At 43.6% G+C, this 16,401-nt stretch overlaps 1 protein-coding gene and 1 long non-coding RNA gene across 2 annotated transcripts in view; one reads left to right on the top strand and one right to left on the bottom strand.

Moving 5' to 3' along the window:
• Window positions 1–6,211, bottom strand: part of LOC144694826 (uncharacterized) — a 29,869-nt gene extending 23,658 nt beyond the window's left edge. The window contains exons 1-2 of the long non-coding RNA XR_013579832.1: window positions 6,117–6,211; window positions 5,203–5,309 (exon numbers count right to left, since the gene is read on the bottom strand). This is a non-coding gene — a long non-coding RNA (uncharacterized LOC144694826). The remainder of the gene's footprint in view (window positions 1–5,202; window positions 5,310–6,116) is intronic.
• On the top strand, window positions 3,643–12,761 carry LOC144694825 (bone morphogenetic protein 10-like). The gene is made up of 2 exons (XM_078565439.1): window positions 3,643–4,289; window positions 6,514–12,761. The coding sequence occupies exons 1-2, from the start codon at window positions 3,965–3,967 to the stop codon at window positions 7,452–7,454; spliced, it is 1,266 nt and encodes a 421-aa protein (XP_078421565.1). The 5' UTR covers window positions 3,643–3,964; the 3' UTR covers window positions 7,455–12,761.
• The last annotated feature ends 3,640 nt before the right edge of the window (window positions 12,762–16,401 follow it).

Genomic DNA, 16,401 nt, shown 5'->3' with positions numbered 1-16,401 from the left:
TTGATACTGTCTTGCTTACGGACAGTTGTCACCTGACCACGTCATTTGCTGATCTTTTTCTGCATTTCTACTCTCAGTGGTTTCCTGAGGCATTTTCTCTCACACCTAGAATACAGCTCTTGTTATTATTGCCCAGGTTTCAAGTTTGTACGGTAGATTGGGGACCACACTTGGGGAAGAATTTTACAGTTGGCGAGCGGGGTCAGGGCGGGTGTCCCAATGTCACTGTGCGTCATTTAGATCGTCAGTTCGGCGGGCGTACAGCCACATCAGCTGCGCGCCCGCCGAACTGTCAAAGGCCTATTAAGGCCATTAAGAAAGTAATTAAAGCTTTAAGAATGCTGTCCAACCAACCTTAAGCTTTGTGGGCAGGCGAAGAACCCAGGCGACCTTTGCATTTTTCACGAAGCCTCATCTATGGGCAGGATAGGGTTTCATGAAAGGTTTATAAATTGAATAAAAAGTTTTGAAAAAAATGAATGGACATGTCCCAGCTCATGTGACAGTTTCACATGAGGGGACATGTCCTTAAAAGCTTTTTTTCCCTTTGTTCAGAACTTAAACTAATCTCCCCAAGACACCTCCGTGCCTCAGGGAGATTTCTGCGCTCTTCCCCGCTCATGCGCGTAAGAGCACAGGCCCCGACTAAAGGAATCTACCCCCCTCCTGCCCGCACAGGGAACGCACAGCACTTCCGGGTGTGCGTCAAGCAGGGTGGGCCTTAATTGGCCCGCCCACGTAAAATGGCAGCACGCACCAGATCAGGGGCACCAATCGGGTTCACGCTCGCTCCTGCCCGCCCCCGCACAACCCCTCTGACGGGGGGAATATTCAGCCCTTGTGGTAGAGATTTTCAGTCAATATTGGGATTATTTGCTCATGCCTTCGTCAACTTTCTAAAGGTTTTGTCTAGTTATAGTTGTCTCTGTATGGGAAGAGCTTTAAGTTCTTCCTTCTCTGCTTCAAGATGTTGCTTGTGGCTATTTCAGCTCCAATATTTGGAGTTTTGTTGGCCCATATCCCCAGAGAGCTTTCAGGGTCAAATTAACTCGAATTTCCTTACACAACAGAGCAGCAGATTTATATTTATTCAGTGTCTTTGAAGTAATAAGACATCCCAAGGCTCTGCACAGGAGCAGTATAAAAGGCAGTTTGACACCAAGCCACTGCATTGGCAATGTGCCCTGGCAGTATAAAAGGCTTTCTCAGGCTTGTTCCTAGAGTTGCCGTTGCCAGGAGGCAGCTTTTGGTGTCTTGAAGCCCTATCATGAAACGGTCTAAATGCCTCCATCTGCTTACTATTGCTGTTCCATTCAGTCCGGTGACTCTGAGCATGGCTACGGCTGAGATTCTCTTCCAGGGATGGGTGCAATCTGGCAGGAAGAGGGATTAAAAGCAGCCAGTTACAATCTATCGAGGCCTTTGGTGAGCCAAGGGCTCCAATTCTACCTCTCCTTCCTGGAATGATTTGTCTGCCTCCACTGTGCTCTCAAAGGATGCTGGAGCTGAATCTGTCAAAGGGCAAACAAATGGAAGATCCAGCACCTCAACAACAACAACTTCTATTTATATAGCACCTTCAAATATCCCGAGGTGTTTCACAGGAGCCTTATTCAACCAAGTATGACACTGAGCCACAAGAGATAATGAGTCAGATGACAAAGAGGAAGGTTTTAATGAGCATCTTCATGGAGGAAAGCAAGGGAGAGAGGCGGAGAGGTTTAGGGAGGGAAATCCAGAGATTGGGGCCTAGGTAACTCGAGGCAGGGTCACTAATGGTCCAAGATGACTGTGTCCTCTTCCCAACAGCTTCCCCCTCCCAAAAAATCACTTAACAATAAATCCCTAAAACTTCAATCACATAAATTAAAAGTAATCAAAACAAGGCAGAATATAAAAGAAATTGGATGAAGTACAAAGGAAATATTGAATGTGCTAAATCTGAATAAATTGCCATGGAACAAAATAAATTCCAATTCTTTTATGTGTAAGCAATGTGCAATGAATGAAGTATCATTCTGGCATTTAAGGCAGACATAGCATGGAACTTCATCAAATAAATGTATATTGTATATTAAACACAAACAAGATTCCAGTCTGTAACTCACTCCCAGGTATCCATTATTCTTTATATAAACCATCTGAACCCTTTGATTAGATTCTGGTCTGTAACTCACTCCTAGGTATCCGTTATTCTATATATAAACCATCTGAACCCCTCAGATTCCAGTCTGTAACTCACTCCCAGGTATCCATTATTCTATATGTAAACCATCTGAACCCTTCGATTAGATTCCAGTCTATAACTCACTTCCAGGTATCTGTTATTCTAGATATAAACCATCTGAGCCCCTCAATTAGATTCCAGCAGTCTGTAACTCACTCCCAGGTATTTGTTATTCTATATATAATTCATCCGAACCCCTCGATTAGATTTCAGTCTGTAAATCACTGCCAGGTATCCAAACAAAAGGTACCATCTGAACCCCTCACTTACATTGCAGCCTGAGTCATTTCTGGGTATGAAATATTATGTTGAATCAAGCAATTTCCAGTGCCCATTAATTTATGTCTTAACTATTGAAACTCCTCATTGTGAGAGCTCCCAGGTGTCCAGTATTCTCTTTAAAATCCACAATGAACTGAGCAGGTTTTGGTAACTGCTTATGTCTTGGGCCCACATTTTCAAAATCTGATGTGCACATCTCGGTCTTAGTGATGCTTGTCTGTCCAAATATTTGCTTTAAGAATCACAAGCCATGCAACATTGGCCCAATTCCAATGGTAGCTTGTTTTGAAGCCTTTCTGACTGAATCTCAACAAAGGCGAACAGACCCATTTGCTGAAACTCAAACCACAATCAGAATCAGGTTCATTAAATATTCCACCTGAATTAAGATCCAAGGCCGGGAATACTTTTCAAATTCTCAGAATTTACAATATCTGAGCAGTTCCTCTTCTGATTTAGTTATCACTGATAGACCATTTTAGAAATAAAGCTCAATCTTGTTTTACCCAAGGAATTCATGGTGCCTCCACTTGCAGCAAAACACTGTCATTTGTTGGTTCGTGACCCTGTTTACATTGCACCTAATTTATAAAACACCGTACTCAGTGCAAAACGTGCTGGGGATGTGGTTGTTGAGTTGAAGTTAATTATTTCCTTCTAATCCCATTGTTAATTGATGATTTCCCATCCCAAGAATTCTTTCCTTGGTGACACCTCTCCGCTGTGAGTCTTTTCCCATGGTCCTCATTAAACCTGAACATGGAAATATTCCCAATATTTTGGCTCAGAAAACACTCATTAGGGACAAGCTGCAGTTTCAAATTTTAGCTGATTGGAGTTTTGAAAGGGGCACAAGTTTCAAACAGGCAGTATTCCCTTATCACCTTCCTGTCAGTTCCTGATGACTTTAGGTTAACAAATTGAAATAATTGCTTCCTTGTTTTCTTTAAATATAAAAACACAATTAGAAGAACATTTGCCAGTAGGTTAAGAGTTTTCAGATGTTATCCTTTCAGAAGGACGACAATTGTGCAGAAAATTGATCTAACCTTGATTTAAATGTTAGGAAGAAGGTTTGAGCTTGAGAAGGGGGCTGTGTCTTCTGCAAGCATGGGAATCGTCTTGTCCATGAGCCAGGAACTGAACGAGAGAATGTTTATAGAATGCTCATTAAGGAAGAGGATTGAAGATAAGAGAATTTGGTTGTTCTGCATATACCGATAGATAAAGGGAAAATGCCATGTCAGATCACGTTGGCCAATGACTGGGAGCGGGCTTCCTTGGACAGTGAGAGACCACAGACTTAAGGGAAGGTTTCCCAAAAATTGCCAGCATTGCATTTGAATGACACCACCGAGCCTCCTGCAGGGGATAAAACATCAGCGCTTGAGCATCTGTCCATAGCAGTCCACATTGTTTCTGGTCGGGGAGAGGAGACAAATCCAAGTGCTCAGAATGAATTGCTTGTCGCTGCAGCTCCTGACTTGCCTCTGCGCCCTGCTGCCCTTCACAGCCAGCAGTCCAATCGACAACAGGGCAGACATAACTGAAGAGGAGAGCAGGTATCTTGTGGAAGATCATGTTCAGGAGGACGATTTCAACACCCTGCTGACGAATATGAAGGGAGACTTTCTGAAAACTCTCAACTTGTCCGGAAACCTGGACCTGGACGCATCGAAAATGGAACCACCCGAGTACATGATCGAGCTGTACAACAGGTTTGCAAACGACAGGACCTCCATGCCTTCCTCCAACATTGTGAGGAGCTTCAAGAACGAAGGTGGGTGAACTCAGGCTGTAGCTGGTGCTGTCCACCTGTCCCAGCGACGAGGGCAAGTCTCAGCTGGACAACTGCCCCTCCACCTCAGCTCTTGTCTTGTTCCTCAAAAGGAAAACTGGGGCAGGGGGTTTGAGGTGGGATCATTGTTCCAAGGCTGGTGGAGGGGGGCTGCTCCGTCCGGCGTCAGCTCCCCCAAACTTCCCTCAGTCTCTGATTCTAACAGTGACAACCAATTCCAGGCAGAAGCCGGGGAGGGGCTGGGAGGGTTGCCTGTTGTCATCTGAACCTCCAGCTGACAGCCAGACCAAAAAGGATCGCGTTTGGGGACAAACAATCTTTGCTGAGGGAGAGAGAGAAACAAAAAACCCGTGCACAAGAGCTGCCAATGACTTTTCAGTTCATGCTGTGCGGCTCTCACACTCACGGTGCCTTTTCCTGTAACATTCAGGCGGCCAGGGTTGAATAGAGCATTGCCATTGCCCCTTTAGAGCGCCTGGATACTCTTTCGAGTTATCAACAGTCACAGATTGCAACTCTTTTGAGTACAATCACAGTTCTTGGTTTTCCGGGAGTGGGACATGAACCCACAACCCTCTGATTCAAAGGCGAGGGTGCTAGGAACTGAGCACTGGGACTGGAGAGCATCCCGAGCAGCGATTGTACCAGACTGTCAAAGGGCGCTGGGTGTGGGAGAGATGTGCTTTCTTAACTCCTGCTCCCCCCACCTCCGCACTTTCCCATGGAAAAAGGCTCCACTGAAATAGGAAAACGAGCAGGAACCGTTGAAACGGTAGCTGAGGCAAGAGTTAGCAAGTAAAGGTCGCAGGCGCTCGGAATCGTGTCCCGCCCCCACTCAATCCCTTTCTGGATACAGGGAAAATTCAGCGAAGGACAGAGTTTACATTTCCCTTACCTTGGTCAAGTCAACGTTCGCATTTCCATTTTTTTTTCCCTCTCTCAGCAAAGATTCCCATTCCATTCGGGGAGAGTCGAATAAAGTCACAATGCATTAGCGGTTCCCTGTGGGACAGTGGTGGAGGTGGCCTTCTGCCACCTCCAGCAACCCCAATGAATCCGCCCCCACCAGCCACCTCCCTACTCCCCTAGACTCTATATCTCATGTCCATCCTTTAGTGAGGATTTACCATCCTTCTGACACATCTTTGACGGGTCTGCTGCACTGAGTAATATCAGCGATTTCTGTCGACTTAATGTTCACCTTGTATTTTGATTGAGTCAGCCGAGGGAAAAGAAGCCAGCAAACAGGCTGCTGGCGTTGTAACCAACATCAATCCAGTCAATGTAATGTTCACAGGACTGAGGAGGGACAAAAGTTGCTTTTGCTCCCAATCCTGTTCAGGGCTAGCACTGAACTAGGGAAATAATGAGATTGATGTTCAATAGGTACTGTCCCATTCTGGGATGGCGCAGCGACAAGCAACCACTCATATCAATGGGATTCCACTTGATTTTAACCCAAGTCCATTTTAAAATTCCTTATCCCTTTTCACTCCTTCCCCTCACCCTCCTCCAGTCCTACAACCCTCTGAGATCTCTACCCTCCTCCTGTTCTGGCCCCTGCAGCAAAGCCCAGCCTCCCTCATTGTAATCAGCCCTTAGCTCTGGAACCAACCCCCTATTTTAACATTTCTGCCTCTCCCTTACCCTCAAGGATACTCTTTTAAAATCTCCCTTTTTCACCAAACTTTTGCAGCCCTAATACCTCACTTTAAGGTGGGTGTCATTTTTGCTTTCCCAAAACCTCTATGAAGCACCATGTTAAGTACAACAGCAGGCTTTGCCTGTCCAATACAATACAACACTCACAAAGATCCATGCAGAGGATGATGGCCATTTAGCCCATTCCTCCCAAGTAAACAACAGTATCCAATGCAGCATTGAAGTTAAATTCTACCCTATCATTATCACCAGTCTCTGCATTGGGAATGTTTCCTGACACTTGCCGAACCCAAATTTCAGTGGCCCAATCAGTGTGCGTGATTGTGTTACAGAGATAGCAGTGATTACAGACTGCAGGTGAACTGATCTTCCTCCAAATATCAAACTGGGCACAATCATCAGATATACAGCATGCATACTGAGCTTACTGAAGGGATAAGAGGAGGAATCAATCACATCCTTGAGCTTGAGGTTCAATCTGAAGTCAAGTTCAAATCTCAGGTTTGTGGCACAAATGTTGGCTAACTACTTCTGTGTTTTGCAGACATTTCAGTTTCCAACCAAACTAACGGTGTGAGGATCCATTCTCTCCTCTTCAACGTGTCAGTGCCTCGCCATGAAGAAATCACCATGGCTGAACTTCGACTGTACACCTTGGTAGATACGGACAGAAGAATGTATGAGGGAGTGGACAGGAAAGTCACCATCTATGAAGTGACTGAGCAGCAAGATGAAGAGAAAGAAGAACACTCTGGTCTAGTCAAATTAGCAAAAAGACACATTGTTGGCAAAGACAGCGGCTGGGAGACCTTTGATGTGACAGAAGCCATCCTGAGATGGTCAAAATCTGAGTGGACCACGCATAGACTTCAAGTACACATTGAAAACATGGAAGACAAAAAGCATGAAAATGGAAATCTTGACATAGACATGAAACCAGAGACTAAACACATGCCTTTGCTAATAGTCTTCTCTGATGATCGAAACAGCATGAAGAAAGAAGCTATTGAAGAGTTGGAGCAGATGATTGACCATGAGCAAGATGTGACCTTTAAGAACTTGGACGCTGGAAATGTTGGCATCAACTTGAATGAAGAAACCTTGCTGCAAAGGCGGTCAAACATGCTCTATGACACCTCTTCAAGGATCAGAAGGAATGCCAAGATGAGTGCCTGTAAAAGGAGTCCCCTTTATGTCGAATTTAAGGAGATCAAGTGGGATTCTTGGATCATAGCCCCAAAAGGATATGAAGCATATGAGTGCAAAGGCTCCTGTAACTACCCACTGACTGAGCAAGTTACCCCAACCAAGCACGCGATTGTTCAGACTTTGGTCAACCTCCACAACCCCAACATGGCAGCCAAAGCTTGCTGTGTCCCTACCAAACTGGACCCCATCTCCATCCTCTATTTGGATGATGCAGGTGTGGTCACATATAAGTTCAAGTATGAAGGTATGGTAGTGGCAGAATGTGGCTGCAGATAGTACAGAAGTATGATTAGAAAATAACTCTAATATATATTCATGTCAAAGTATTTAATGACTCTGTTTGTAAATGTGTACATTTTTTATCTGCCTATTTAAGATGCTTATTTAAGGATCTGTGTACAGCTAAATTCTAGATTTATAATGGACTGTGTGTTTATTGTTTTAATTGCTGGAGAAGCAGCATTGTTTATAAGGTCACAGAAACCAGCTCCAATGGGAATTCTTAATATGGTCCAGCAAGTTTCACAGACAATTACAAAGAAGCAGGAAGAATATTGAGGAACATACTCCTTTTCTTCGAATCATACAAATTGCAGCATTGAAAAAGGTGACTTGGACCTTTGTACCTGTGCTCCACATTGGAGTCATTTCCTCAAATTTTAAATGTCTGCACTTTTCCCAACACCCTTGAATATTTTTCAAATGTTAAATGAATTGTTAAGTGTCCTCACATTTCAACAGTGTTCTGTGTTTTGATAGTCCTTTACATGCAAACCAAATTGTCTAAACCTCTCTTCCTATTTCTCAGCAAATGCATAGCTGAATTATTGCGCATGCTACCGCTTTGTCATTGTCCCTGGTTCCAAGCTTCATGAAAGATGAGGCAAGTTACCTTGCAATCACATATGGTTGGAACCTGTATTCATTCGAAGGCGATGTAAAACTGCTGGAGAAAGAATCACTGGCTATTTCAATGTGGCAATGTGGCTGCACTATCTCCTGTTGGGTTGCTTCAAGTTGGCTTTTAGATTTGAAGTCACAAATTGTAACGGAACTCAGTCAGCCTTTTAAGTCTGCTACCTCGTAGTATTGCTCTTAGCTACATTCAGTTAGTACAAACACATTAAAACCTACATACATGCATCACTTCAGGCCAGCTTTTTCAATGTACAAACATATGACCAGAGAGATAACAACAACACTTTGTATTTATGTAGCGCCTTCTTTAAGACAGTAAAACATCTCAGAAGTGTTTCACAAAAGTGTAACTTGGATAGAAATTGACACCGAGTGAAAAAAGACGACTTTTGGACTTGTGACCAAAATCTTTGTCAAAGACCTGGAATTCAAACGGCATCTAAAAGGAGGACTGAGAAATGTCAGGGAGGGAATTCTAAAGCTTGGGGGCTGAGATAGCTGAAGGCACAGCTGTCAATGCTGGAGCGAAAGGACCCACATCAGTCAGAGTTGGAGGAATACAGAGTGTGCGTACAACTATAAGGCTAGAAGAAGAGACTCGTGAGGTGCAAAGCCATGGAGGGATTTGAACACGAAGATGGGAATTTTCAAATTAAAGTGTTGATGGGGCAGGAATCAATGTAGGTCAGTGAGCATGGCTGATGAGTGAACAGGACTTGGTGTGTGTTTTCAATGAGCTCAAGTTTACGGAGAGTGGAAGGTGGCAGGAGTATGAGAGCAGGCAGGAGTAGAGCCAGGCAGGCGGTCTTTGTGATGGATCAGAAGCTCAGGACAAGGTCAAATAGCACGTCAAGGCTGCTGAACAATCTGGTTCATCCTGGGATAGTGGCCAGAAAGAGATTTAGAGTTTTTTTACAAGTATCAAAACAATAGCTTCAATTGTCCCAATGTTTAATTGGAGGAGATCTTTGTCTCATCCTGGACTGGAGGTCAGTCTCACAGTGTAATAACAATGATGAGGTAGAACTGGGTGTTGTAAGTCACCGCACCTGTAGAGAGTGACCTTGTGATGTGACCGAGGAGCAGCATGTAGATGGGACGTAGGACTGGGCAAGGTAGATCTTTGAGAGAGAGATCCCTTCCTGATAATAAAACATCTGAAGTCTAAAACAATAATGATCATACATAAAATTAAAACAGAAAATGCTGGAAAACTCAGCAGATCAGGCAGCATCTGTGGAGAGAGAAACTGAGTCAATGTTTCGAGTCTAATATGACTTCTTCAGAACTTATATGTCAGAATAATGATCATATGTTCTAAGTAACTGAAATTATTACTCATTTCAAAGTAAGTCAAACTAATCTCTTCTGTGTCCTGTTTATGAGGACGTTCTAATCTCTTTCCTTCAAATTTAAAAACGAGCACGCATTTGTAAGTGAATATGACTCCCTGCGTGAGTTTCTGTGGCCTTAATAGTGTTTTTTTGTATATATATTTGTAAAGGTAAGATGCCTTTGAATGTAAATCCATGCGCAGATTACTCTTTATTAAACAAAGAGGTATTGTTTTGATTCTTAAAGGATAGCTTCACCATTCTTGAACTAGCTTCAGGAGATGGTGAGATTCTGGTCAGGCATATTCCTTGCAAAGAGAGACTCTCACCAACAGTGTCGCTTTAAAAGTAACAAGGTGAATGAAACTTTTTCATGGAATGTATTTCATTCCATATGAGAAAAAGAACTGTTTCTGCAAGTGTTATCATTCTATCTGGGCCCTGGCTTGAAGGAATAATGAGCAAAATGGGGAGCAGTCATATTTGCCTGGACACTGTTATCAGCTGAGTCCCTGAGTTAAGCGGGCTCCCCGTGACTCCATCAAGCCAGTTGATGCCACTACCATTCATTGTTTAAACTTTTAAAATGATTTCACTTTTGAAAACCTTTCAAAATGGGCTTTGATTATTTTTTGCAAAGCACGACAATGGTGATCCTCCCTTGTAAAAAGTGATTATATTGGTCTCTCTGAATTGTTGTGCACAGTTTGTGTCTTTGGTTCGAGCCACTTGGCTCTGCACAAAGCATCCTGTTTTTCCCCTTTGCTGAATCCTCCTTCTCCCCTGTGAAATGAGGAATCTATACTTTGTCTCTTTCCTCCACCAACTAATTGTCCATTTCATGCATGAATGTCACATCTCAAGCCAGAATAATGTTTGAATTCCACGTTTATCTGAAAGAACGATGATAATTGAATTTTTACTGTGTTTTTAAAGATTCAATTTGTCTGTACAATCAGAAACTGTTGGGCTTCATCCAAACTGGTCATTGCTATAAAGGTATTTGTCATTTTTTGTTAAGTCTGCTATTTCCTTGCTAATCAAACTTGTGTGAAAAAAAAGCTGTGGTCACACATAAGTGACACTGCCTGTGTGCCTCCAATCTTGAACGTTGGTTCTCATCTCATTGGAATATCAGATTAGTGGGCTATTCTTGAATGGGGAAAACAAGAAAAGGAATGCAAACAGATCGCGCATTATGATAATTTAAATCCACCCTGACCCAAAAAAAGCCATTGTGTCATTGGAAGCACGTGCTGTGTGACTTCCCCTTCCTTCCAAGGGATGTCAATGGGCTGCTTTCATCAAGTTACATCATTTCCCTTTCTCCAAGTTGAGAAGTTTGCATTGGATGGCCACATTTAAACCCACCCACTGCTCCCCTGACAACAGGACAGTCTTCAGTGTGACCCAGAGTCATTGATCATGCTAAGTTTAGTGCAGCTTCAGATGGTTGCTGTGCTAATTGTTATTATTATTCTGGTTATTATGAGAGTCTAGAACCAGGGAACCCAGTTTCAAAATAAAGGGGAAGCCACTTAGGATCGAGATGAGGAGAAGTGTTTTTACTCAGAAGGTTGTAAATCTTTGGAATTCTCTACCCCAGAGGGCTGTGGATGACCAGTCACTGAGTATGTTTAAAACAGAGATTGACAGATTTCTAAATACCAATGACATAAGGGAATATGGGGATAGTGTTGGAAAAAGGCATTGAAGTGGATGACTAGCCATGATCATATTGAATGGTGCAGCAGACTCAATGGGCTGAATGGCCTACTCCTGCTCCTATTTCCTTTGATTATTTAATTCATCTTGGATATCTTGCATTTGAACCTTGTTTGTCCACCTGTTTCTGAACTGTCCCTTCAGCCAGTTTTCAATGCCTTCTGTCCTGTCACATGCTCTTCCTGAACACTGCCAATGTGGTAGCTATAAAGCCCAAGATAAGAAGGCGTGAGAGCTGAGAAACATTGGACCCTGTCACTTTATTTATACTGAGCTGCAAAGTTGTCAGATTCTTGGAGAAGTGTGACTGACGTGAACGCTGCTGGTCCCAACTGTACTGACTCTCAACAGTTTTACACATGTAGGGTAAAGCTATCTCCCCTGGGTGATAAGAAAGCAGCTTCTGAAGAACGCCATTGCACAATTTGTGTGAGATGGCCTGAAGCACTTCGTTGAATATCAGCCCAAAGTAATCCCAGCTATGTGTACTCGAAACATTGGCATTCTGCACTATTTTTATTGGATGCTGCAATTCACCAGTGTAATATTGGTCAAAAACACTCTGAGTAAAGATCTATTTCTTTTCGTGTTGATTTTAAAACTAAAACCTCGGTGTTTTTAAATTGCTAAAATATATCTCCTATGAATTTGGATCATTAGCATAAAGGTTTCCAGTTCACAGTTGAAAATGGTGCAACCTCAGTTTCGACAGTCACCCAGATTTTGGAGCAATTTATTTATTCTATACTTTCCTTTTTGGTGCACTCCCCCATAAGCTGCAATCATGGGCAGAATTTTACGGCCCCTCCCACCGGTGGGATCTTCCGGTCTCGCCAAAGTCAATGGACTTTTGAACGGCTCATCACACTTTCTGGCCTCACCCCCGACCCCCCCACTCCCGTAAAATTCCATCCCATAAGAAATGGTGAAGCCTATGTCAGACTTCAAAAGAGACTTTGTGCTCGGTTTTTGCAATTGAGTGGAACCTTGGAATTTTGGCTTGCAAAAGCTCCTTGTGTTGGTAAATTTTGCAAGGGGTGAGATTCATGGGGTCAGTGCTGCAGGGGGTGAGATTCATGGGGTCAGTGCTGCAGGGGGTGAGTTCATGGGATCAGTGCTGCAGGGGGTGAGATTCATGGGGTTAGTGCTGCAGGGGGTGAGATTCACGGGGTTAGTGCTGCAGGGGGTGAAATTGTCACAGTGAAACTGATTTGTGGGCACATTCAATCAGCTGGTGTTACCAACGGACAGATATTCAACAGGTTCAACCCCAGTTAGGTTTGTGTACCATAGGATATCATATGGATGGGTTAAGCCCAACAGTAATTTCTATCCTGTCCTTATTTCGTCAGTCTGCTACAGATGGTCAGCCAGCAGACTGTGTGAGGAAAGGCCTGTTTATAAAACATCATATATTTATTGAGTTCTTTTTTATTTTTGAGACTTGTTTAAATATCAGCTGTAAGTTATTAAATGTAAATTGATTTATTTGGAATGAATTATCAAAGATGTAAGATGAGAGATCTTTATTCTGGATATAAGTAACAGCATTAACTGTCTGATGTGCACTGTTTTGATATAAAATCTGTTTTAAAAGAAAAGAAAACGTTTGCTGTGTCCCTTTCTGAAGCAATTATTTAACGTGAGTCACAGTCTGTAAACCGCTGCTGAGTTGCTTTTCCTGTACAAAAGAATTGAGAAGGCATCTTTACAAATACTATGTAAATAAAAACACTATTGATTCAACACTGAGGAGTGTTACCCCACAACCCCTCAATGAAGCTTTGGACCTCCCCTGCCCTGACCTTCCTGTCATTGCCCCATCCCTGATGCCACCATCAGCAGGCTTCCCCTTTTCCAATTGCGGGTGGAGTTGCTGGACTGCTGCCTTTTCCTGCGCCCTGACACAGCTTCCCCCTCTCATCTGGCTCTGGAATACTGGGCTGAATTTTAAAGTGTAGGACTGGTTACGGTGGGGTGTGCGGTGGGGTGTGTGTGGGGGGGCGGTTGTGGGGACAGGGGTGATCCTGTTAAAACCAGAGGACCTAACAGCGTGCCAATAATCTGGCTTCAACTCGCTAATTCCCGCATGTAACTGTAGTGCGGGAGCTCGGTTATTTTGTCACTCAGTTACATGGATGTTAACATGGCTTTTGCAATTTAACTGTGGACCTGCAGCTTCCCAGGCTATATGCAACTTGCCAGTGAAAACGAGATGAGAACACAGCAGCAATTGAGGGGGCAGAAGACAAGAGGGAAACTTGCCATTCAGTGCTGAAGCCTCCCAGCTACACTCTTGCTGTTTGTGTGAAAGGCTTTTGTTCATAAGGCTTCGGCGAAGAAGCTGCTTTGACAATTTTGGAGGCTGTACCTGTCATGCAGTGTATAAAGGCAGAGAATCAACACCCTGGACATCTGAACACCAGTGCCTCATGTCTGTTAATGGTGTGCTAATTATATTGTCAAGATATGCGGAAGGACATTTGAGCACTTATAAAGAGAGACTGCTGGGACACGGGGTTGGTAGGTAGGAAGCGGACATTTGTGAAGCTGCATTCTGTGAATAAACCTATTATCAAGAAAAGTATTCATGTCTAGTTTCATATTTCACCAACTGGCTTAAGATAGGATTAACAATGTCAGGTGTTGGTGGGTGAAATAAGACCTGCTGCCAACTGAACCAAGTGGCTATGCTTTTTCAGCGGCTGCCAGAGTCACCACCATCCTCAATGTTAACAGGATCCAAGTTGGTTGGTGAAGCTGAAACCAAGACACAGCTTTTCTTTATTGAGAGAGTTTATTGATTTGTTCAATCTGACAGCTCTCCTTCCACTCAACCCAATGTCCCAGCTGTCACCTATTTAGATGCGCTCAAAGACAATTAATACCCCTCACCTGTTTCTCTTAAACTTAACAATGTAATTGACAAGACATTAACATGCAACTTCCTTGCCTCTGGACCTTTCCAGGGATCTGCTGGAGACATGTGCAGGATCTCAGTTGGTGGTCCACAAATGCACAATCTAGGTCACTGATGTCTTGTGTGGCAGTGCAGCCATTTAAGTCAACTTTTACACCAATGATGTCAGCCAGGATAAGTAGACACTTAGGTACAGAGACTCCACTGATGATCCTCTGAGAGGAGGTGGAATGTGATGTGGCAAAGATCTCAGCTGCAGTGCACCTTGCTGCCTGGGAATCCCACATTGTGTGAATTTGGCCTGTGCTCCACCAGTCCACCATTGGATTTGTGAGGTGCCAGGTGAAAACTCCACCATTTGCATAACTGGTCCCACCAAAGTTTGAGTATCTTGGCTGGTGCATGAGTCCTGATGACGATGTACCCTCCATAAGAAGTCACAGTCATTACTGTCTTCCTGCACCATCTCCTGCTGGAGAATAAAAACTGTCAAAATAAGTGTTTTAAGTGATCATTGTACATGTGACTATATTTCATTGGCACTCATCAACATGAGTGAGTTTTGTCTGATTCCATCCTGTTCCCATGTCGCTGAGAGGACTTCACTCCCATTCCCAAATGGACAAGCATACTGAGACTCCACTCATATCCTACTCTTCCTCCTCTGTAGCTGTTAGTTTCCAGGTTACTGGATGCTAACTCTGGATCTATGCCTCTTCCTCGTGCTCTGTGCTGGGTAGACAGACGGAGCTATGAGTAAGCGTATAATATGAATATTCCACTATCAGTAACATTTCCTGCCCTGCTTAGGTCATTAAACTGCTATCTGCATTGAATCCATGACCATGACACCACACTCTTGCTCCTGATTTGATGGGAAACCTCCAACCATGCCTTCTTAGCTTCACTGGTAGGTTTCTTGCTTCTGTCAGCAGTGAACAGTATCCACCTGCAGCTCCTTACAGCCCCAGTTTCAAATCCAGGGACGTATCAGTAAAATTAGGTACAGCTTTTGAATGTCCAGATATTATGTTGCCCACTGCTCCCAACTCCAAACTTCATCAATTTCATATGGGCCTTGACCTCTTTTCAATCTTGGAATTGAAATCGACTCAAATGGGTCATCATCACTCCTGCTCATGCTCATTGGTCAAGACACCTGGAAAAGTGCTAAGGCAGTGGTTGGGTTGAAAGGTTGCTTTGGATTGGGTTAACCAGCAGAATCAAGACACTTACCTTTTGGTTTTCCCATGTGCTTCTGGATCCTCACACTCCCAATGCATCACAAACTTAAATCCAAGCCATTGTCTCTCCAGCGCTGTGGTGTAGTTCATCACTGTGTCATGTTTCAGTTGAATTGCTAATGCTCACCAGTTTGTCTGGAAGCTTTCCCAACAGTCTGGGCAACACTATTGACATTGGCCAAGCCACCTCGTTTGCTACTTGTGTTGGCAAGAGGATGGGGGTAGGGTGAGAAAGTCACCAATTATTTGTGTGCTAACTTGGGAAATGCAATTGCACATTTGTGGCGAGCTATTTTTAACTCAAACCCTAATTTTCCTTCTGAATTAATGCTTGACATCATCAAACAGCAAATGAAAGGGAAATTTGGAGATACTAAGTCAATAAACATTTGACAGCATGTCTCTTTGAAGGGGCTTCATAAATACACACAGGTCAGTGTAATACTGTCATGTAAATCAAATTCTCCCGTGACTCCCCTATCAAATATCACTGAGACCACATAGGGGAAAGAATTCAGTAGTCTCTCCAGTTAGCACAAGGAGGTTCCCTCTATCAAACTGCAGCCGATACTCCGAGGCTCAGAAACAAGCCGCTTCGCAGAAACTGGGAGTAGGAGCAACACCACAGTAGATCCCCATGTTATTGATAATATAGTCAAAGATTATAAGTGTAAGGAAGGGCACAGTTTGACTGTCCAATGTGAGTCTGCGTTCATGTGCATTCTTGTGTCCTGCTGTGTCCAGGTACATTCTGCTGTGCTCTGGTGTAACTGGTGCTCAGCAGCCTTGAACAAAGAGGCAGGGCAGAAATTTGGGGGTGCGGTTGTGGGGTGGGGGGTGCGGGATGTGGCGTTGTTAATTGGGAAAAAGAAAAGAGCTCTTTCGTCAAATTTATAATGCAGTTGCTACCACTAATTCAGACTGAAGTGAAACCTGGCAGAATTAAACTTAACAAAAGATCTCTTGAGATGGCCACGCCCCAAGAAGGGAAATAAACTGCATGAAGTAAATATTTTGCTTGTAGTCAGTGTTCCTACAGTAGGGTTAAAGTTCACACAGTGCAGCAGTAAAAACACAAGATC

This window comes from Cetorhinus maximus, chromosome 20 (assembly GCF_964194155.1).
Source record: "Cetorhinus maximus chromosome 20, sCetMax3.hap1.1, whole genome shotgun sequence".
In the NCBI taxonomy this organism is placed as follows: domain Eukaryota; kingdom Metazoa; phylum Chordata; class Chondrichthyes; order Lamniformes; family Cetorhinidae; genus Cetorhinus; species Cetorhinus maximus.
The sequence above is the reverse complement of the archived record's forward strand: the minus strand, read 5'-3'. Positions and strand labels throughout refer to the sequence as shown.